Source organism: Salminus brasiliensis, chromosome 24 (assembly GCF_030463535.1).
Source record: "Salminus brasiliensis chromosome 24, fSalBra1.hap2, whole genome shotgun sequence".
In the NCBI taxonomy this organism is placed as follows: Eukaryota; Metazoa; Chordata; class Actinopteri; order Characiformes; family Bryconidae; genus Salminus; species Salminus brasiliensis.
The window spans coordinates 24,854,956-24,879,636 of NC_132901.1; the positions used below are offsets into that span (position 1 = coordinate 24,854,956).

Consider the following 24,681-nt stretch of genomic DNA (forward strand, 5'->3'; position numbering starts at 1 on the left):
GCAGTAGAATCTCTCTAATTGCTGAGAGACATGGCTTTAAATTATGGGATTAGGGGCCTAAAATCAGTACTGCCCAGTATTGTATATGTATTGTTTTTTCCACAGTGATTTTAGGATGTTAATAATGTCTTCTTGGTTCATCCTTATTGATTACGAAGTTATACAGTGTTGAGAAAGGTGGTGTTGTTGGGTTTGGTCCATTTGCATGATGAGATCAATAGAGCATTATCAGACTTCTGCCATCATTAATGCTGTAGCGTAAACAGTAGCGTTCCTAAACACACCCGGAATCAGAGAAAAAGGTCCTATACAGGTACAGTTTTGCTTTCTGAGGTACAACCTGGTCTTTAGGATCCAACAATGTACCTTAAAGCTTCACTGCATTAGATTTCCCAGGAGAAACGGACATATCTGTACCTCATAGTCTATCATTCATAAAGTAATTAAGAACGAAATGTAATTTAAGAAATCTATGTGAATTAATTGTGTTCCAAAAGGAAGTACCAATTCCCTGACTAGTAATGGAATCACCCCACCACAGTTCCACACCTTTCGTTTTGAAGAATTTAGGTATTTCAACACTAATTATTATTATAATTATATAAAAATATTATCACCCATTCTAACAGAATGCATCCAACCCGCCCTGTGATCATGTAATAATGAATATCATCATATTTAAACAAAGAGCATCTACCTCATGCCATATTAAAGATTATATTAAAATTACACGTCCCTAATTTGACTGATTGTACACATTTGCACTGGAACTGATAAGTCTTCTGAAAGGGCCTAAATCAAATTTTAAAGAGTTGAGAGTTGAGTTTTTCGCCCCTTAGCGCTGGGTCTTGGTGAGTGGTTTAATGTAGAAATACGAGGCTGTGGCCTCTTTCTTCTCCAGAACCTCCAGAATTCCCCAAATTTGCACTTTTTTTTTTTGGTGTATAAGGTATAATATGGGTAGTGGTGGGTCAGCGCTTAGAGCTCCGGGCTATTGAGGACAGGGTTGTGGGTTTGATACCCGGGCTCGGCAAGCTGCCACTGTTGGGCCTCTGAGCAAGGCCCTTTACCCTCTGTGCTCCCTGGGCGCTGGAGTTGGCTGCCCACTGCTCTGGGTGTATGTGTGTGCTCACTGAGTGGGGTTTTTACCCACAGATGGGTAAAATGCAGAGAACACATTTCGCTGTACAGTGACAGTGTCCAGTTAATACTGATGGCTAGGACAGAGGACATGATACTACCTAACAAGCTTCCCCATACCTGCCTTCCAACATAGACAAATTGGTGTTTAACACTGGTGCACTGGATAACTCTGGGAAAGGATCTGCAGAATGAACTTTGCTGAAGCCTCAGCTCCTGCTGGATTTGAAAACAAATTTAATGTCACTTCTGGAAGGAGACCATACTAATTAAGAGGAAAGCTAGGCAAATAGCTCGATTCCTCTGACTTGAGCCTCGGTCCTGTAGGTATTGTGATTTAATGGCTGGAACGCTGTTGTAGCCCACTAGGAATTCCTGAGAGCCGGCTGCAAACAAAACAAGCAGAGCTCCTGAAAAATGTCTCCATCCCCAAACCACAACATGGTAATTAGGCCATTGACCTCAAAGGCCATCTGGTCTTAATGGGCGTATCACCACCTGTTCGTTCTAATGGATTTCTCCCATTCCACTTGTAGTAGCTGCACTCTCTATGTGACACCATGGCTGGAACAAAGCCATGATCTGCCCAAAGAATTCACAGGCATGGATCCATGTGGCGGAGAATGCGGAGACCATTTTTGGCCTTGTGCGAATGATACTAGACCTACTGTGATAAATGATGTTGGAGGAATTAGGCCAGCTTTTGTTATGGGGAACCTGAGAGCTGTACACATTAGCATTAGTCATCAGGTATTTTCCAAATTAGGAAAACAATTGAGTTAATTGATAGTGAATACAAATGACCAGAGATGGGGATGGTGGTAGAAACGCTGGTGTAGAGATATCAGAGGTAAAACAATGGAAGTCTCCAACAGAATGCAATGAAAAGGGTTAATCTGATTGGACAGTTGATGTATAGACCATTTCTTCAGGTTCTCCTCTTAGAAACTTACTCTCTTGTCATTTTCTTTTTTCTCATGGCTGTTCAGGTCCCCTTCATAAGGGGGCTATTTACACATTGCATGTCAGGGTTATAACTTTTGATAGATTGTAGATTGGGCACGGCACACAAATCATCCTACACGGTCAGAAAAAAAGGTCCTATACAGGTACAGTTTTGCTCTCTGAGGTACAACCTGGTCTTTAGGATCCAACAATGTACCTTAAAGCTTCACTGCGTTGGCTTTTCCAAGAGAAACGGACATATCTGTACCTCATAATTCATAAATTATAAATGTAATTAGGAACTAAATGTAATTTCTAAGAAATCTATGTGAATTAATTGTGTTCCAAAATGAAGTACCAATCCCCTGACTAGTAATGGAATCACCCCACTACAGTTTCACACATTTCTTTTTGAAGAATGTAGGTATTTTAATACATTTTAAAAATATTTTTAGATTTTAATAACACAAACATCATTATTATTGTAATTATTATTATCATATATTAAAATAGTATTGTTATATTAAAATATTGTTCTTCTTCTTATTATTATCACATATAAAATATTATTGTTATATTAAACTATTAATATTATTATTATCATCATTATTATTATATAATATATATTATTATCCAATCTGCCCTGTGATCATGTAATAATGAATAGCATCACATATAAACAAAGAGCATCTACCTTATGCCATATTAAAGATTATCCTAAATTAAAGTCCTTCATTTGAAATAGTCTAACTGATTGTGTACACATTTGCACTAGAACTGATAAGTCTTCTGAAAGGGCCTAAATCAAATTTTAAAGAGTTGTGGATTTGTATAAGCTGGCTATGTATTTGTCCCTGTAGGGTAATAGACGTCTGAGTTGTCAGAGAACCCTCAGGGCGTTCAGAGAAGGCCTAATGATTTCTGTGAATTTGTAAAATCCATATGTACTTTCAGCTCATGTTTTATTCAACAGAATGATGATGCCTCCTTTTTGAACTCTGCAAGCATCACAATATAAGCTGCATTAAATACAAATATTTATAAGTCTGAGAAAATACATTATATGGACAAAAGTATTGGGACACCTACACATTACACCTGCAAGAGCTTCTATGACCGCCCATTCTAAGGCATCATTCCATAGGCTGTATTAATATGGAGCTGGTCCCTCTTTGCTCTTAGCTCTACCAGCAGCAGCAGGTCTGGAGCTCTGCTGCAGTTATTGAGTCAGTTGGAGGCTTTTCTGCACTCGGCCCTGACCCCCCCGCTCTGTAACTTTACGTGGTCTGACAGACACTCTGTGGCGGAGCTGCTCTCTGTGAGCTGTTCCTCCTAAACTCTTCCACTGTTCAATAATAACACCACTCACAGCTGATGGAGGAAGATCTAGGAGGGAAGATCTAAATTTCACCAGCTGACTTGTTGTTGTTGTTGGTGCAGCGGTGTCTCCTCCTATTACATACAGAATTGTGTATAAGAAAGGCAGGTTGCATGGCTATGGGACTGAATGAAAGACCTGATTTGATTAAAAGGTGTCCAAATACTTTTGTCCATATAGTGTACACTGTTATATCCTGGGGAATGTGTGGTTATATACCCTCTGTTGTGTATTATACGGGAGAAGCCAGCAAAGGAAGAGAGTTACTTTGTTATGACATCAGAGATCAGCTCCTACCTTCTCTCCTCTGTCTCCTTTCTGTCCAGGAAGCCCTGCCAAACCCGGAAGACCCGTCTCCCCCTTCAGAACAACAAAGAGCAATCAAAGTCAATTGTACAACTTAGAATAAAGGTAGGGCTTTGTATTTCAAACGACTGCCCTTATTACCCCTGGGAAGTTGTGATCCAAATACAGAGGAACATTATGGCCTGAACTTTGCCTCTGTGAGGTTGGGGAAACATCCCAAGTGACGGAGAGCATGTCGTCAACCAAACAGCTCTTTATTCGAGCCAAATTGCTGCTAATAAGCCTTTACTCTTGCCTCTGGCTGTCATCCAGGAGTCGAGGCTGGCATAAAATGGGCTTTAATTGGACATTCGTTTAGCATGCAGCTTTAGTTTTAGGTGGTATTGAGAACAGACAGCTAACTCCCTCATTTAGAAACATGGCGCTTCCTCTGCCACAGGCTGAGGCTAAAGCAAGTCAACTTTACCTTCGCTGCTGGGCACAGGCATCGATCGGCAGGCTGCTGGGCAGGCTTGGACAGCATTCGGTGGAGGTAACCTGTGATCAGCGAGGCAGCTGTGGGGTCGTGGGTTTCTCTGAAGTCACACTGAGAGGACAGAAGAACAGGAGGATCTTACTAGGCTCCGTCCACAAGTGAGTCTAAGTCTAACAGTTGTGGCAAGCTTTACAAAGCGATGAGGAGGACTAGCTGGAGCTAATCAACACCGGGCAAAAGTCTATATTATATTATATAGAGGCGAAAAGGGTTCTTTGACTTACAACAACAGTGGAAATCCTTTTTGGTGATATACAGACCATTTGTGCGGGTTCTTTTCTTAGGGTTCTTTAAAAGAACATTTAGGGCCCTATTTTAAAGAGCTTTTGGTGGGCCGTAAAAAGCGTCTTTGCTATCTTAACAACAGGAAAACCTCGCCTTAGTCGGCTCAAAGACACAAAAGTCGTGTACTAATTCCCTTTATTAATTGTGGGCGTGTTTTTTTGGGGCGTAACACTCCCTTTAAGAGCCAGGTGCGGTCTGACTGACCTTGGCGGGTTATGAATGGCAGACTATGAACGGCATAAAGTCCCAACAGCAATGTGAAAGACTAGTGGAGAGCCTGCCAAGACATGAGAGATGTGATTGGCCGTCAAGGTTATTTCACCATAGTGATTTCTGAATACTCTCAGAGCTCCAATATTAATACTGTGTCTACATTTGAATAATTACTTATTTGCATAACAATTATTATAGTAATTTGTTTGCATTATTTGAGCAGTTGTTTTTGAGCAGTTGTCATTTCTGATAATAAATGATGTAAATAGTAATATTTTTATTTGGAATTTAGGGGAAATGTTGTTGATAGTTTATGAAATACAACGCAAATGATAATTTTGGTATATTTCGCTATTTCAGTGGTTTAAAGCATAAAGGGGTGTACGAGCGTCTGTGTTGACAATTCACTGCTGAGATAGCAACGAACGTCTGACTGCTGACGAACGTCTGCCTAGGTTGTTTTTTTTAGTCAGTGGAGCTCCTCCTGTGTTTTCTGTTGCCAATATAGCAGCAATACGCCTGAAACTGACCTGAACACCCCTCATTTCGAGACCACCGACTTAGATATATTCGCTAGTAGCACTGCTTTTTAAACGACGCAGGTGCGAAAATAGACTTATGGGGGGATGCAAGCGACAAGCCTTGCGTAGCCTAGTCTACACCTCAAGTAATTCATAGCACTGGTAAAAAAAAGAACACCCTCACACAGACTGAAGTGCAATTGCACACTGCTGAAACACAAGGCTACGATTGTATTAGTGAACAGACCTGTCTTGACTAACCCTTTTTACACAGGATGCTGTTCTCAATCGATCAGATGCTATTGATCAGGGCAACTGGAACTAAAAGGACATTCTCAAGGGCTTTGGAGGCATTTGATGAACCAGGAGGTACAGATATACAAATATTGAAAACTGCTTTGTACATTTTTCTGCTGCAGTAAATAAGCTTCACACCTTCATGCTCGCAGAGACTGCGAAGATATTTCAAAATTATGCAAGAGGAAAAGCTGAGACTACTCACGACAGCTGACCTGACGGCTGCGAGGTGGCCATTCTTACCACAGTATAATTAGTGGATTGCAGAAGTGAGGTTATTTGAGTCGTGGCTATTATCATAATGGTGTATCACAAAGCTTAATACTCAGCCTTACATTGGCTCCTGGTGCTTCACAGCATTTGTCCTCTTCTGCCAGGCTGGGATTGCAGAAGATCAGAATCTCCTGCAGCTCAATCTGTGAAAGCAATTCAATATATGATATATCATGGAAGGATGAAGCTAATTAATAAACATTTAATTTAAAAACATGAATTATTATTTTACAGAAAGTGAAAACACTGATTTCTAACTGTTCTGAGATCTTTTTAAACCCCCTTCCCAGGCTCATCTGCAGCTACAGCCTTCTTTCTGAAGGCCTTACAGAGCTCTTTGGAGATTAAGGCATCCAAATCCTTTTAATATCATCATGACAGAGGTCACAGAATCCAAAAGTACTGGAAGATCTATTAGCATAAAACCAATAAAGCCAATAAAGCCAAAATACCATAACATCTGAACCAAACCAATATCAACAACACTAGACCACCAACACAGAAAACACAGGGGTTTAAGAGCATCAGACACAAGCGGGAACACCTGGGGAAGATAACGAGAAGGCTGGGCTATAAAGGAGACACAGGTGGGAACACTAATAATAAGGCAGGGCTAAGGGCGGAGACAAGAAAACACACAAAACAGAGACACAGACCAGGAAGGAAAAAAACCCCCCCAAAAAAAACACAGGGGCTAGACAAAGACACCAGATACATAAGGTAATTGGAAGGCAATTGGAACAGCAGCATGATATATATATATATATATATATATATATATATATATATATATATATATATATATATATATATATATATATATATATATATAAGAGACAAAAAAAAATATATATATATTTTTTTCTTTTTATTATAATTCATTTATTTATTAATTTTTTGTCCGATTCATTTTCTTCATTTAGCATCTCTGTGTGTGCAGCAGTCATTATATTCCAGGCATTTCATCAAACAAAGCTGAGTTCCCTGAATTATCAGACTATGAACGGCATAAAGTCCCAACAGATATGTGAAAGACTAGTGGAGAGCCTGCCAAGACATGAGAGATGTGATTGGCCGTCAAGGTTATTTCACCATAGTGATTTCTTAATATACTCTCAGAGCTCCAATATTAATACTGTGTTTACTGTGTATACAACTTATTTGCATAACAATTATTATAGTAATTTCTTTGCATTATTTGAGCAGTTGTTTTTGAGCAGTTGTCATTTCTGACAATAAATGCTCTAAATAGTAAATATTTTTATTTGGAATTTAGGGGAAATGTTGTCCAGGGTTTATGAAATACAATGCAAATGTTAACTTCCCTTAAACATATTGCCTATAAATAGTAAAACCAGAAAAACTGATCACGTAGGGTGGGCTCTTCATTTTTATATATATATATATATATATACTGGTAAAGGGCCGGTGTGGCTGCAGGTCACAGTGTTGATGTGCTGCAACTAATTATAGATGTAGGCATTTGAAGTAGTAATGAATGTGGGAAGGTTCATAAAAAATACATTTTTAATTATTACATTTATTAATCATTATTAAATTTTATAAATGATGTTTAAACACATTTCTTCAGTCATGTGTGTTTTTAGTTAAAGTATCTCCATTTCTCAGTACTGATCACATGAAGATGTTCAAATGTCTAGATGTTTTTTATGGGGTGTTATTATTTTTTCACACAGAAAGTTTGTACACCACATTTATTACTTCTTAAATGCAGAACATCAGCTGCAGGTGATCAGAACATGGTTGGAGAGGATTATTCTGGAGGAGTCTGGAGTCTTATTCAAACCTCAGACGTTTAGTCTGGTCTGCTCTTGATGGTTGAAGTAAGTGGTGAAGAAGATCACCATGGCCAGATCCAGAGAACTCTCTGAGGCCTTCAGAAAGAAGGGTGTAGATGTGGAGGGGTCCAGCAACAGTTTTAAAAAGGTCTCAGAACAGTTAGAAATCAGCCGAGTCTGTAGTCTTTTTAAGCTTCTCAGGGTGGGTGAGCTACTCACATCTACTGGTCGTCCATCCTCTGCCCTGGTGGTGATAAGAGCTCGTCCGCTCATGTCGACTGCGTCTCTCTCTTCAATCAGCTTTCTCTCGATCAGCTTACAATCCACATAGACGGCGACTGTGCTGCCCCGTACAGCCACCCCGAGTTTATGCCACTGGCGGTCGAACAGAGCGTGCAGGTCCCGGCTTTTGAATACGTAGTGGAGTTTGTTCTTCAGGAGGCCCAGGGCAGAAAACTCCACCACTTTTTTGCCGCCATCCACGACCAATGAGACCTGTGCCAGAAAGAGATTCATTACTGAGTACTGTAATCCCACAGGGATTAGATTCACCTGCAATTCTATAGGCAGCGATTTAAAACGTCAGAACATGTTTGTTTTTTTTTGTCAATGATATTATTTATTATTTTTTTTATTCATTAAAAATGCTATTTTTGGTTTTGATGATGCAGCCAATGCTCCGAGACAGAACAGGAATATTATATTACATTTTATTTACTTATATTTTTGGCTTGGGGTCCAGGTTGGCTTTCCTGTGGTCTGCGTGAGGAGGAGTGAGGTGGAGGTGGGTGCGACGTTGTACTCGGGGTTATATAAGGGGCTTGAGAGCCAGGAGGAGTTTGGGCTGTGGTCCTATTATGTACAATATGTAGATAATATATAAAGTTATGTATATATACAGTAGTCAGCAGGAGGGGCGTCCATACAGCAGCGTTCACAGGTTTACTAACCTACCTATTTATGTCTACCTCTTATATGTCTATACTTAATCTTTAGTTACCTTAATTATGTCTACATAAAATTACGTATGCAGACATAATTAAAGTACTAGCAAAGTAAGGATGTAAGAATGTCACTGTTTGCAGCATATGACATCAACATTTTAAAAAAATCTTTAAATGTACAGATGTTTTTCAGGTCTCTCTTACCTGCGAGTCTCCAGGTTGATCCAAAATCTGCCAGAGAAACCAGCGATCTTTCTTTGTAGTTTTCCTGAGCCGGAACGTGGTTACGAGGGAGTATTCATGAGACAGTCCACTCGGAAACACAGACCTACAAGACACAAATATTCATTTGTAGAGTTTAACTAGGCTGGAGAACAATGATCTTCAATGACAGTCAACAGTAGAGATGCTCTTAATACTGTAGTAGGCCTGGACAGCAACTCACTCGTTAATTCATACACAAATGCAGAATAAGATCGTTTTAACACCTTTCATTCTGAAGAAACGGTGAATGAGCAGGTGTCCACATACTTTTGTCATTTTATAGTGTAGCTAAAACATCCATTTTTCAGCCTCAGGGGAGACCAGAATGTTCAGGAAAAATAAGATAAGAAAAATAATTCTTCTCCTGACGATGACTTGGTGTGTTTCCAATTCATTGGTGAATATTATGTGTGTATTTTATTCCATGTAGCCATCAAATAATCAATAGCACCATAAAGCCAATCAGCCAGATTGAGTAATAAACAAATCAGAGCATTTTTATGGCTCTGAAGCAGTCACACCTATCTTCTCCTATAACGTCAAGTATGCTGTAGCCCCATCCACCTTACTCTCCAGTACACAGTGGGGCGGCCATCTTTGTTTTTCTTGCGTTTGAACAGCAGATCTGTTGGTATAGAGTGTTAGGTACAGGTAGCTAGGCTAAGAGGGGGGTTGTGAGTAAGGTTAGGTAGGTTAGCTCTTAGGCTAAGAGGGGGCTTGTGGGAAGTTCTACACAAAGGTGTGAAATAAGGTGGCTACTGTAGAGCTGATGACTAGCCTGTATTATCTAGCTCCAGAACGTTGCACAACAGGCCCGCCAGGACCACCCTACTGCCAATATGTTGATTCTGCAGCGGTTCAGACCCGCCCGTCCCGGCAAAGCTAATACGCTGAAGGTCGCGTGCAGCTACATTACAGTACATTACAGCTAACAGCTAAACCAAATTAACATCGACCCGGCCTTGAATGGACTCAGCTAGGCTGGTTTCATGCCTGCACCGAACACCCGACTTACGGTTCTGAACAAAATCCATCCATAATGAACACAAAACCCTGCAAAAAAGCAGGCGCATTCACACAGCTAGGCGTCATCTGCTTCCCGTAACATCTGTAAAAACCCGTAGTGAGTAATTAAATACTGAAAGAATCGAATTACGCCTTTAAACGAATCAGCGAACAATGCGCGATCTGCGGCCTGAATAACCTGCGCTCCTCTTCATCCGACTCGGAGGAACACCTTTGGCGCCTTTTCGGGCGGCATTTGCATAATTACCTGGGACGTTGGATCAGGGTTTTAAAAGAGAAATGCTTTTACAGCCATAACTGAAGACCCCAAACACAATAAAACCACAATCAGCAAAACTAACAATGGGAAAATCTAATCTGTGAAGTCTATGAAGGAGAAAGAGAGCGCGAGAGAGAGACGGGGCTTACAACAGACAGGCTGGAAATGAGTTTCTGCTCCAATACATCATCCTCTATTCTGTCGGAGCTATACCTTTCTGCATGGTGCGTCCCCTTGCTTTCACAGCGGCCGCAGGGAAAGTGCACATTATTAAAATGATACATGCGCTGACTTTAAGCCCTGGCAAGATCAAATGCTTTTGTGGCAGAGAGGCAGAGGCAAGGGAAGGGTGAATAATAATAAAAAAAGTGGAGCCCAAGGGCTTAAGACCAGCACAGACCAGCACAGATATCATATAGGACAGTGGCCGGGTGATTTGTTAGACCAGCAACATATCCTGAGCAACCTTCATTGGGATTCCGTCCTGCAGCCGAATGCGGAGGCAATGTATTGGTGGGATTTGTCTGGGAAGAAAGAATAAAGCCTTGATATTTAAGATCTGCTGAGCCATGGCTTTTATTAATATCCCTTTGGATTCTTTTCTGAATTGTAAAACGCTTCTGCTTCCAGGGTCTTCTAGAGGCCACGCCGGCCCAGGCCTGCCTAGGTTTTTTTCGTTTTTTTCGAGTGCAGGCTAATCCACTGAAGATGTGACTGGGGGCACCCCTGACAAGGCCGCAAAGCAGGGCCTGTGAGGTGAGGTGAATCCCACCGTGTCTCAGAGCTGCAGTGCTTCTCTGAGATGGAGCGAACATCTAAACTGTTTACCGGCAGCTGAGAAAACGTAACGACCGGCCGACCGACCGACCGACCGACTGACCGACCGGTAGGAAAAGCAGCTGCTAGACACGGTTCTCCAACACAAACACAGCACGCATACAATCAATCAACAGTGAGAAAAATCCCACCTTAACCCCCTGAATACCATCAGTATATCAGTGCCTGCCATTCTAGCCATTAAAAAATACATATATACCAACAGTTAGCATACTGTTAGCGTCACGCGAAAGCCTTGTATCTCAAAAATGGCAGCTTAACAGTAGAAGTTAAAAACCTTCTTAACTTTTAATGGAGGTCAATGTAAAACAAATGTAATCCTAGTCAGTTTGGAGCATTTCTATTGGTCCATTCATCATGAAATATGGAGACAATGTAAAGAACAACTCACATTATGTCAAAACGTAAAAATTCATTTTTGCTCAATTTATGTTTTACCATACAAATGAAGCCTTTACCGACATAGCAACATATGGATAATAATTAATAACCCAGTATTATCAATACTTAATATCTTAATTTCTTTTAAGAAATCTGATACTAATAATTAAATAATAATTAAAGAATTAAACAAAAAAAATCAAGTATATACTTTGTGTGATAAAAAATATATATATTTTAAATATTAATATTAAAAATAGAGCTGCGACAGAACTGTAATGTAATAATAAACATTGTAGCACATATTATATTTAAAAATAATACGTTAATGAAATGCGATCACGGTACTTTAATTAGCTGTACCTCAGTAAGTACATAGATGAAATTGAAATGTTCATATTAATTAATGAAAGAGTGATGATTACATAACTATTACTATCATTAACTATATTATTTTTATAGGAGCTTGTTGTTATGAACTTTTTTGAAAAATAACATATAAATTAAAAATGTTAATAAAATCCTAAATCTGAAATTAACTGATTAAACAAAATGCGATACAAAAGAAATTATAATCATATTTTTAATGATATTATTGATACTGAAATAGTTTTTAGTTACTTGTTTAGAAAGAAATATTAACAGAATCGTGTCTTATGTCTCTCAAGGCACTATAGTAGTGTGGTGCCTCAAGCTGGTGTGTTATTACTGTTGGTAAAAGGCCTTCAATACAATATACAGAACAACTGCCAGATTCACAATATATGACAAAAATTACATTTTCTTAAAGAAATTAAGAAAATGTCAATTTATAAAATTGGTAATAGAGACAGTGGTGATACACTGGTGGAATTTAACATATATTAATTTTTAAGGTATATTTACTTTTTTACTGTTATTAATATTGTGTATATAGTGGTAATTTATCTACGTTTTTGCATCTGAGTGTTTTGCTATCCCTTTTCTGCTGAGCATTTCCCCACTGTGGGACTAATAAAGGATTATTTTATCTTATCTTATATTAAACAGCTCTTAATTGGATGCAGGGTTATGTGCAAAATGACAAAATGTACAGAAAGTAGCACACAGACGTCTAATACTGAGATTAGTTAGCCAGCCATGGCTGTATTTAAAGACTCAGCAGAACCACTACATGAAAATATGCACTCAAATACTGAAGTCAGACTCCTTATTAATTAAAATAAACATAATTAATTAAAATTATTTCCTTTTTAATGTTTTAATCCAGTGTTCAAACTGTAACGACACTGTGGTGTTTGTTATTTGTTCCTCTCCCCTGCTGTGTGTGTTTCACAGCGCAGGGATTTGTCCGCCACCACGCCAAGTTGGAGCTACTGTAAAACCAACGGAACCTGATCCAGGAGCATGGAGCCTTCCTTTTCCATGTAACAGGATCAATTGGAAGTCGGGGCCGGCTGAATACGATCCGAGCCACCTGAAAGACAAGCTCTGCAGCATTTCCTGCGAGTAAAGTGAGAGATGTCTGGAGTTTGGGGGGCTGCTCTGACGCCCCCCGTTCCTCCAGCTGACAAGCACCATCACCTGTCAAAGCTTGGCCATAACTGAATGCTGGAGAGAGAGAGAGAGAGAGAGAGACCTCCACAGTGCTCCTTCCTTCCTTTCCATCTCAATCATCTTCAGCACTCTTTCCGACATGCCCTCACCGACTTGGAGGAGTGTAACGACTACATTACACAAGTGGCTATTAGAGAGGACGAGGCTTGATGAAGATACCATGACATACATTTACACTACATGGACAAAAGTATTGGGACACCTGCTAACTCATTCACTGTTTCTTCTGAAATCAAGGGTATTAAAAGAGCTACTCCTGCTTTTGTTGGAGTAACTGGCTCTACTGTCCAGAGAAGAAGAAAGCATCCTACTAGAATTTGGAGGAAGATTGCTGTGAGGATTTGATTGTGTTCAGCAATAAATGCATTAGTGAGGTCAGGGTGTTGTCAGGATGATCACCACCCCACTTCATCATCCTCAACTCCCCAAATTGTCCCAAAAAGTACTGGATGGAGCTCCATCACCATCCATCATTCCAGAGAACACAGCTCTTCCACTGCTCCACAGCTCAATGCTGGGGGGCTTTATATACCCCTCTAGCCCACAACTGGCACTAGGCAGCATGGTGCCAACAGGTTCATGTGTATCTGCTTAATGTTGCCCTTGACCTTCCAAGACCATCTAGCACTCTACACCGAAGCTAAAAGCGTTGATGAAACAACTTTATAAGGTATCAAGGATTTCCCCAATAGGTGCAACAAAGCGTTCCTGGATGGAAGCCATAGAGGAACCATTTTTGGTGTGAAGGACCTTTTAAAGGTTCACAGAGGGTCTATGTGAAGTTGATTCGCCAATTGAAAAGTTCAGAAGCGTCTGAAAAATAAATAGTGAGAACAAGTTGATGAAGAGATACTAAAACAGCCCTTTTTATTGCTTATTTTATTGCTTACTATATGGACAAAAGTATTGGGACACCTGCTCACTCATTCTCTGTTTCTTCTGAAATCAAGGGTATTAAAAAAAAGCTGATCCTGCTGTTGTTGGAGTAACTGTCTCTACTTTCCAGGGAAAAAGAAAGCTTTCTACTAGATTCTGGAGGAGCACCGCTGTGAGGATTTGATTGCATTCAGTGTCAAGAGCGTTAGTGAGGTCAGGATGTTGGATGATGATCACCACCCCACCTCTTCATCATCCCCAACTCCCCAACTCATCCCAAAAGTACTGGATGGAGCTCCCCCACCATCATTCCAGAGAGCACAGTTCTTCCACTGCTCCACAGCTCAATGCCACTCAAGCCCACCCTTGAATATGAATAGGTCCATGTTGTTTATCTGCTGCAGAGAGTCCTATTCTATTGGCAGTACTTCTTCTCTACAGGGACTAGATAAGCTGTTTCAGCAATGAGTTCAACTTAGCAAAGCTGAATGCATTCATTAGAATGGGGTGTCCACAAACATTTGGACATATAGCGTAACAGTGTGTTGAGGCACAATTACAGGCCCCGCTCTGACTGTTAAAACAGGCCAAGACCAAACCAGCAGGTGGGCTTATAACAAGAATGTCTCTAAGAAGAAGAGCAGCGAAGGTGACTCACTGCTCTGAGGATAAGCTGATATAATGTAAGTCACATTTAATCTACGAAACCCAAACGTTTCCAGAGACCTGTTTGTTATTGACTGCAGGGCCGCTGACACTGGCTGTAGGGGGATTTGGCTAATGAGCTGCTCAAACACCATTAAAAAAAAAGGGACGAAAATACTCCATGCATGCATAATTGGATGGCAAAAACAACCCTGAGCTGGCCAGTTCTCACTGAAACAAATGCAGTCCTAAACCCAAACAAATGATCTACAGACAAAGCAAATAGAGAAGTTGCAGAGTTAGGCTAATACTGCACTTAGGCTAAGGCTGAGGTCTACTGTTCTATGGTCAATTCAATGTTTTGACTGGTGTGGAACCCAAAAATGTGGGCGTTCGGTGACGTCAAAGACAATAAACACATGGGACTGACAAAGACAAGACCGATCCTGACTCAAAGATTCATGGAATGCCCCTTTTAAACAATTTCAGCTTGGAAATCTTTTAGATTGTAGAGAATAAGCAAGTGCACGCAGTGTCACTGATGCAAAGCATCACTTTTTTAAGACTTGGTCTGAACCAGGGGTCTGAACCAGCACAGTTTGCTTATCTCCCTGCTCTAACAGACCGACTAATCCTAGCAATTCACAGGTAGATTGAATCAGGTGTGCTTAAGCAGATAAAGCTCAAAACCGGGCCGGATTCCAGTCCTCCAGACCCTTTCCTTGACCAGGAAGTACAGGAAGTGCTTCATATCTAAAAACGAAAACATTGAAGGTTTAAAATTCCCTCATTCAATGTCTTATTCAGATGCCTAATTAAAGCCCTATTCAGACGGCATTAGTTGTACATGGGGAGGTGGGGTACTGGGGTACTGAGTTTCTCAGTAAAACGAGCCCCAAAAATAACCTCAGGTTAAATCAATCCCATGCGAAACCACATGTGGGTAAATGTTCTGTCATATCCTTTTCTCAAGTATGGAGGAGCTCAAGGAGGCCTTTAGTTTGGTCGTGTAGGTCGTTCAAGTCTGTGGCAAGGCCTCTTAAGAGGCACGGTGCTCCTGCGTAGCACAGCCTATTGCCTACATACATATAAATATAAACAAGGAAGCTGCTAAATGTATAGCTATAAGCACCGATCCGATGCTAAGATCAGATATCGGTCCTGATACTAACAGAATTAGCTGGATCGGGTATCGGATAATTAGTCAAATCCCGATTCTCACGCTATTCTCGCACTATTCCAGGCATCATAACCCAGGATGAGAGTAACCTACAGACATCATAGACATATCATAGCAAACAGCAGGACTCCTCCCACTATCCAACCAACATAATGCCCTTGACCTGTCATCAACTACCAGCGAGTAATCCAGTCTTCCATATAAGGAGAACTAAGAAGGGAGGGGCTGCTAGCTCCGCTGTAGTCTCACAGACTTCCAATTTCAGAATAAAAGTCCCGAGCCCAGACAGCACTGTGCCGAGGTCCAGCACGGTTATTAATTTCAGTGACCAATGAACAGAAAACGGGTTAATTTATCTCTGATATATCTGATCTCATTTGTTATAGTTTGTTTTATAAAGTTAGTAAAGAAATGATTACGTCAATCCTGATAGCCTCTTCTAGATGGTCAGGTATATGGTTTATTAATTCAACAATGGTATCAGTATCGGGTATCGGCTGATACAGATACCGATACATAAACGTGTATCGGAAAAGAAAAAGATGAATCGGTGCATCCTTAATTATACGTGGGTTTAAGTGGGTTATAAAACTGGTTATCGTCACGTTTTTTGAAGCTGACAGCAGCAGGAAAGTTGAGCCATGCAAGCCACTCTCATCTCATGTAGGCCGAGATTTCTTTTCCAGAAGTTTTACAGACGTCCTGTAGTAAAACGACCTTACTCCACCTCCCCATGTAAGACTAATTCTGTCCAATTAGGTCTTAAGTTAGCCGATGCGACGATGGTACAACATCCATTGCTTGTTTGAGAGCTGTGGATACCACTGAAGACCACCAAAAGCGGTTTTGCGGTTTGCCCCTTCCAATATCTTCATCTGTGTATCTGTTGTGCTGAATTCTGCAGGAAGGCTTTCTGACAAAACCATCAATTACACAAGAGTTATAATGCAGCGGCTCCTTTGTATGTCATTAAAGTAATTTTTCGACATAGGCCTTTAATTTGCGGGATCTATTTCCCAATTACCGCTTGATTTCACTCCCGCACCGCGCAGCCAGGGCCACCTCGCTTTCTCCTTGGCCGAGCCCGTGGCCCATCTGCAAATTAATTCTGTCCAAATTATTCAACATGTCTCACGGCTCACCTCACAGTTTACCCTTATTAGCCGACGCAAATGGAATCATCTCTGCGAGCGGGGTGATATCTGGGTCGCCCCGTGTCATCCCGACAGCGAGCCTCTGCACTGCGCTGCACTGGCGGCTTTTTCTTCCGGATATCAGCTGAACTGGAGGCAAACCTACACCCTGAGAAAATATTGGTTTGCAGAGCGGCAACTCGATCTTCACCTGGCACGCTTTCAACTCCCGAGCAGCCCGAGGATAGGGCTGACGTGCTGGACACTTCATGGGTGAATATAGTTACTGACCGGTCCTGGAGAACTGATGCTCTCAGTTACGCTCCGATAACGCTTGCCTAATTTCTCCAAGGTGCAACCTCAGACGAGGGAAGGAGGATGTGCTTGTTGTTTTGTTTTTCCAAGGGAAGCATCAGGCCTGGGTTGTGTATCCGGGTGTACTTCTAGTAACTAAAGAGCTAAAGAGCTAAAGAGCCTCAGTAAAACACTGATATTAGAATAAACACTAATAATAACACCTACAGAACATAGTGGTGGTTCTCCTCCATCACTGTGTTCATCATTAGAACATCTCCTCTCAAAGTTCTCCTCATGGAGTCTAGTATTATTTAGAGTTCTCCTCAGATCAACACCTGGTTTGGTGGTAAATCAGGGCTTAATGATGGTAAATCAGGTGAGCTGCTGCTGCTGCTGCTGATGGAGTTGGACACATGGACTGGGGGGCGTCCAGGAGAGACCTGGAACCGAGCTTTATTCTTTAGGGATCCATAGAAGAACCTCTTCCTAAACACCAGGGCTAATTCTGTTCTCTCCAAGATGAAACTAGTACTTGTTGATGTTCTAGATATACTGACGATCAGTATCATCACACCGCCCAGCTCAAGACAGCATACTGCAACATACTCCACTACCCTTCAGGCAGATGTAAAATCAATCCCACTGCAGACCCTCATTGTTGCCCATTGCCCATTCAACGCAATCTCAACCCTGCAAAACTCACTCTGTGGCTTTGATGAGGGGTTTGCTGCCTAGCCTGAAGAGAGGCCTGTCGTCCGTCACTGCTCCCTTCCGGAGAAGGAACTTTTCAGCCAGATCAAATCCTGGTGAAGAAAAGGTGAAGAATACATGAGTTACTGCTGTCATGATGTCTCCAGGCCTGGGGTGGAGGGGAGGAAGGAGGTGGGGGGGTGTCTATGATGAAAGCCTCGTACCCATGTCAATAGCGATAGCTAGGGTCCTTTAGAGCAAACTAGGGTCTAATGAAAGGTGTTAGAACTCAGCTGGATGACGTGGTGTTGAGTAAACAGTGTTGTTTGAATAGCTTTATTACCATGAACACCAATTAAGTAAGCTGTCAATTTCCCTTTAACCCCTTAACACTCCAAGGCTTATTACACACTGAGGTGTATTACTATATGTGGCTTAACCCCTTAAAGAGACTAAGGTCCAAAAAGTGTTATTACAATTAAAGAGCCCCACCAGTTTGTACAGAGGTCCCTGTAGATACTAACACTTTTTGGGCCATAGTCTCTTTATGTTATGGAACAGTCCAAGCCTGATGTATTCGCAGTTACAGACTGTCCAACTGGAATGTTGTGTGGATGGCATTTAAACTAGGGATGCATTGATACAATATTAGGGTCAGGTATAGGTCCCAATATTAACAAAATTAGCTGGATCAGGTATCGGACAATTAGGCCGATCCATTGAACCCATCCTTTCGTTTTAATTTGTTGGTGTAAGACTGCACTAACTGTGCAAATAAATAGCAAACGGCAAATGGCAACTTAGTACATTTATATCTGTGTTAATTTATGATATTATATAAAGTAATGTTTAAGTCAACCCTGATGCCTTAAGCCTCTCCCACATGGTGAGGTATACAGTCTATTAATTCAGCAATGGTATCGGACTGGTATCAGGTATCGACCGATATGCAAAGTTTATGTATCGGTATTGGTATCGGTATCAGTCTCGGAACTGAAAAAGCCGGATCGGTGCATCCCTAGTTTAAACAGCTACAGCATTACCTGTAAACTCCCGATGTCCGCTCATGTTGGTATACCATTTCTCCTCCAGTTTTAAAGGCGGACACGAATGATCTGAGAACAGAGGATGAAATGATTCACTAACAGACAGCAGCAGATAGAAATGCAGCAGAAATAAACATTTTAGCTATTACTACCTCCACTATCAACATGTCTCATAGCTCCAGCTCCAGTGCGACACTAGAGAACCTCCTGTCAGCCACTAAATGGCCAGCGGCTGATGGCGGGTACACTTGGAGTGAGGGGAAAAATATGGTGAAAATTGAAAAAAATGAGACTTTTCACCAAACTGTCCGCCTCAAAACCAGAGCCTGGTAATCAAAGCTGCCTTTCCAGCTGTTCCTAAATGATTATTCACCGTCTGAGCATTCGCACCGCACATAAATCTGCTGGCACAGATCCAGCTCTCGCATTTGCTCATGTGACTCTTGTCCCGGTGACCTCCGTGTAGGAGCCCTCGCGTCACGAAGGACATGTGTCATGTTCTTCGGAGCGGCTTAAGCGATGCACGGCGGACCTCCAGCCGGGAATAATTCATTCGCACCCAGATTCCGCACAGGAGCTCTGAACAAGTGTTAATTAAAGGTGATGAAAACACAGGCCTGGGTGAAACCTTCTCCACAGCGCAGAGGTCAACTTTGCTTTCTTTGGTGGTATGAAGAAGCTAAAGTTGGCACTCTGAGCTACATGACGCAACTGAAACAACAACTCAGATACGTTTACATCTCCGGTGTAGGGTGGTGGCCACCCACGGCTGTAAACGGAGAACATAAGCTAATCACTGACGCGCTGTGGTGAAACCTTTGATCGGAGAACATCATATATATATATATTTTTTTTTTTTTACAGAAGGTAATGAAATGAAATGGTTTAAAAGGTTTCGAAGCCTGTCTGAAAGGTATTTGAGTGGAGAAGGCCAGATGGTGTTGGTGTACATACCTATTCTCTCGTTTACTGCCATGCCAAAAGTAAAAGGAATGGCATTTACTACCCAGAAGAACATAGTCCATCTTAGCCAGTGACTCATGTCTTCGTTTGTACATGAGAAAGGGCTTCTTGGGTACCTGAAAATAGAACACAATGTCACTTTTCAGAGACCTTTAGGGTTCAGGCATGTTACCAACAGAGATATACATCATTTTACATGCTAATACGCTCTGATTTATTATGATGTTTTCCATCAAATAATAATTTAAGAGTTACGAAAGTGAGAGATACTGCATTTTGAGTTGAGTTAGGGTTCAATAAGCCACTGTCAGTGCAGTTATGTAGATTCTATTCTATTACAATATATTACATGGACACACTACAGTGCACACTACAGTATATTACTATATCAGATTACATTATAGCTCTGCTAGGGATGAACAGTCACATCAGAATCACATTGATATTGGTGGATCATTTATTTAAAATAAAAGTATGGGCATTGCACATTTGTAGATTGGACAAATCCTTCAAACCTATAATTGAGGTTTGAAACTGTAGGCTAGGGGAAAATAAATAAATAAATACATAAATAAATATTATTTGTTTCCCTGGAATTTCATACTATTTGCAAAATAGGTTGTTTAATATAAATTATGAATTTGTATACATTGTGAAATCACATTGATATAAATGATGGACAGATTTCTAGATCTGACAAATAAAACTTTAAAAAATCTGAAAAAAATTGATAAATAAATAAACAAATAAATTAGTTTTTTTTTATCTGTGATGTTATACTTTTTGCAAAATAGGTTGTATAAATGTCTAAAAAAAGGTTCTCTGACTTGGTATAAATTGTGAAATCACATTGATATTGGTGAATTGCTTATAAAAAGTATGGACAGATGTTTAGATGGTTTGTAATTCTATTTAAAAATAATCAAAATAAATAAAAATGAATTTTAGAAAAATCTGAAATTGTATTTATGTTACTGTGAAAACAATATGCAGATTTTTTATCTGTATACATTTCTGAAAAGGGGTTCTTTAACTGTGTAATCTGACCTGTTTGTCTATAAAGAACCATATACACAATCCTTTCCACCATAGAGAAAAGCACAGACCAGTGCCTTCACTAAAGAACCCTTGTGGAACCCATTTTTAAGAGCATGATCGCGATGCAGTTCTAATTTCTACACTGTGTAGACATTTATTATGTGTTCAGTGGACATGTGTGGATATTGGATACCATAATAATTACCATATCGGTAATCTTAATTATTATACAGCATGATCTGCTACCTGAGCAAAGAAGAAAAGTCAGAATAGCTCTGAATACGCGTGAATGCCCTCCTCCAGGGTACAGAGCTACTCAGTTTGGACTACTGCAGTAAACCGAATCTGCTTTATCTTAGTAAGCTGATCAGACTCAGTCACTTAGGAATTGATCTAGGATCTATACTTCCATTTCCGTCTGTTTGCTTTAGGAAGGAAGCTTTAGAGCAACTAGAAGAATCAACATAGCCATACATCTGCATGTCGAGGCAGAGGCCATCTCTTACTGCAGTGTACAGAAACTTTATACACCATCACACTGACTACTACTACACTAACAGAATTTATTACACCAGCAGAATTTTTATTATATTTTAATTAAAAAATTGCATTTGGCAAAAGCTGTGTTGATATGATAAACAGTCATGTATAAAGGCCCTGAGGATCTGGACAGTAAGTGTTAATTTGCTAATTACATGATCTAAGGATGTCCCGATCTGATCCAGAAACTCTGGCCCAAAGCAACCCAAGAACCAGACGTGTTCTTCTGTATTCTTCTGACCAACATCTGAATAACCTTCTGAATCACAGAAGTCCCGTCTGAGCCATAAGCTGAGGTCAAACACATGTTCTTCTAACCAATGTCTCTATAACCTCCGAAATGACAGAAATCCCATCTGAGCCAGAAACTCTGGCCCAAAACAACCCAAGAACTAGACATGTTCTTCTGTATTCTTCTAATCAACCTCTGAATAACCTCCGAAATCACAGAAGTCCCCTGAAACTCTGGCCCAAAGCAACCCAAGAACCAGACATGCTCTTCTGTATTCTTCCAACCAACATCTTAATAACCTCCGAAATCACTCCCGAGCCATAAACTCAGGCCAAACACATGTTCTTCTAACCAACGTCTCAATAACCTCCAAAATCACTTCTGAGACATAAACTCTGGCCCAAAACAACCCAAGAACCAGACATGTTCTTCTGTATTATTCTAATCAACCTCTGAATAACCTCCGAAATCACAGAAGTCCCCTGAAACTCTGGCCCAAAACAACCCAAGAACCAGACATGTTCTTCTGTATTCTTCTAACCAACATCTGAATAACCTCCTAAATCACAAATTCCTTCTGAGCCATAAACTCTGGCCCAAAACAACCCAAGAAGTAGACGTGTTCTTCTGTATTCTTCTAACCAACATCTGAATAACCTCCAAAATCACTCCTGAGCCATAAACTCAGGCCAAACATATGTTCTACTAACCAACGTCTCTATAACCTCCAAAATCACTTCTAAGGCATAAACTCTGGCCCAAAGCAACTCCAAAACCAGACTTGTTCTTCTGTATTCTTCTAACCAACGTTGCAATAACCCCCTAAATCACAGAAATACCTTCTGAGCCAGCAACCCAAGAACCAGACGTGTTCTTCTGTATTCTTCTAACCATCTGAATAACCTCCGAAATCACAGAAATCCCTTCTGAGCCAGAAACTTTGGCCCAAAGCAACACAAAAACCAGACGTGTTCTTCTGTATTCTTCCAACCAACATCTGAATAACTGCCGAAATCACTCCCGAGCCATCAACTCCGGCCAAACACATGTTCTTCTACCCAACGTCTCAATAACCTCCAAAATCACTTCTGAGACATAAACTCTGGCCCAAAACAACCCAAGAACTAGACATGTTCTTCTTATTCTTCTAACCAACACCTCAATAACCTCCTAAATCACAGAAATCCCTTCTGAGCCAGAAACTTTGACCCAAAGCAACACAAAAAACAGACAAGTTCTTATGGCCCGAAACAGTTAGAAAACCAGACATGTTCTTCTGTATTCTTCCAACCAACATCTCAACAACCTCCGAAATCACTCCCGAGCCATAAACTCCGGCCAAACACATGTTCTTCTAACCAACGTCTCAATAACCTCCAAAATCACTTCTGAGACATAAACTCTGGCCCAAAACAACCCATGAACTAGACATGTTCTTCTTATTCTTCTAACCAACGTCTGAATAACCTCCGAAATCACTCCCGAGCCATAAACTCCGGCCAAACACGTGTTCTTCTACCCAACGTCTCTATAACCTCCAAAATCACTTCTGAGACATAAACTCTGGCCCAAAACAACTCCAAAACCAGACATGTTCTTCTGTATTCTTCCAACCAACGTCTCAATAACCTCCTAAATCACAGAAATCACTCCCGAGCCATAAACTCCGGCCAAACACATGTTCTTCTACCCAACGTCTCAACAACCTCCAAAATCCCAAAACAACCCAAGAACTAGAACACCTCGGCCACCTTCCTCTTCTACTCCATTACACAATGCTTCACGGGTTCTCGGGACATGTGTTTCTTCTCAGACTTGAGAATAAGCCTGACCCAGCTTTAGTCCCGTCCCCTGCTAGACTAGGCTGCATCCCATCGCTGGAGCTGGACTGAGTTCTGAACTTGAACCTGACACACAGCTGGGCTTTCAGAATCCAGCTCGGATGTGCAGGAACATAGTCCATGAATAAATAGAGCTGGAGGGTCACGTGGAGGAGGGAGTAGGGGGGGAGAGGGGGGCTTACAAGTATTCCTGAAGCCATCTATCATCCGTGTGCGCCTGTATATGTGTGTGTGTGTGTGTGAGAGGGGTGTGAGGGGTGTGTGTGACAGGGAAGGAAGGTGTCACATCAGCAACAACCGCCTCGTAATCGACATGCCATTGGGACAGAACTCAAAGAGAGGGCAGCTAGACAGCTAAACCCCAGATAAACAACCAAACAAACAAGTAAACAAACAAACAAACAACAGATCTTACATATGATGAGCACATTTCTCACGAAAAGGCATGGTTATTTACAATTTAGCTCCTAATCAGCCTGCCTAGCTCTCCCTGCTGATGAGCGTCAGGTTTACGCTACGGGAACGTCTACGGGAATTCACGACGCGCCGCTGGTTGGTTAACTTTCACGCCAAATTGCCAAATTGGACCCCTCCGCAGCGGAGACGCTGGCTCGGTCTGTCCCAGAAAACGTTCAAGCAACGAGGGAGACTTCCCAGAGGACTTTTACCGGACAGCTCTCCATCAGAAAGCACGGCAGAAAGCTGATTCGTGAATGACACACTGCGGGAGACAGAGGTCGAAAAGCGACGCAGGCTACGCAAAAAAAAAAAAAACAAGCGGACGAGGCAGCCAGCTATAAAATAGAGCACAGCCTACTTACCTTATCTGCTGGGAAAGTTTCATCTCCCCTGGTTTGTCCTCCTAAACGTGAACGAAACGCTCCTCTGGGCGCTATTTGCACATGCTGAGAAGCGACTTAAGGTCCAAGCACTCTTGGAAACACAGAAAAGTGAGAATGGAGAAGCTGGTAGAGGAGCTCTGTCCTTATTAGTCGTAGCGAGTGACCCTCCCACTCACTCATTAGGCTACTAAAATACAGCGCAGGGACCATCACTCTCACAGCCTCCTCATGTTAGTGGCGCACAGGCACACAGGCAGGGCGACCCTGCCGGTGGTTTTAGGGGGTGGACTAGGGGTTAGTTGTGTTGTCAGACTTTGAGGATTAAGTGCCCTGTTTTGGTTCAATTAAAGGAGTAGTCC

At 41.3% G+C, this 24,681-nt stretch overlaps 1 protein-coding gene across 1 annotated transcript in view; it reads right to left on the minus strand.

Moving 5' to 3' along the window:
• The window catches only part of LOC140546682 (uncharacterized), a 207,428-nt gene extending 183,064 nt beyond the window's left edge, over positions 1–24,364 (minus strand). The window contains exons 1-9 of the mRNA XM_072670065.1: positions 24,302–24,364; positions 19,821–19,945; positions 18,864–18,935; positions 17,834–17,933; positions 8,841–8,964; positions 7,912–8,187; positions 5,956–6,036; positions 4,236–4,355; positions 3,761–3,823 (exon numbers count right to left, since the gene is read on the minus strand). Of these exons, the coding sequence (XP_072526166.1) occupies positions 3,761–3,823; positions 4,236–4,355; positions 5,956–6,036; positions 7,912–8,187; positions 8,841–8,964; positions 17,834–17,933; positions 18,864–18,935; positions 19,821–19,945; positions 24,302–24,324 (984 nt within the window). The 5' untranslated portion in view covers positions 24,325–24,364. The remainder of the gene's footprint in view (positions 1–3,760; positions 3,824–4,235; positions 4,356–5,955; positions 6,037–7,911; positions 8,188–8,840; positions 8,965–17,833; positions 17,934–18,863; positions 18,936–19,820; positions 19,946–24,301) is intronic.
• Positions 24,365–24,681: the final 317 nt, after the last annotated feature.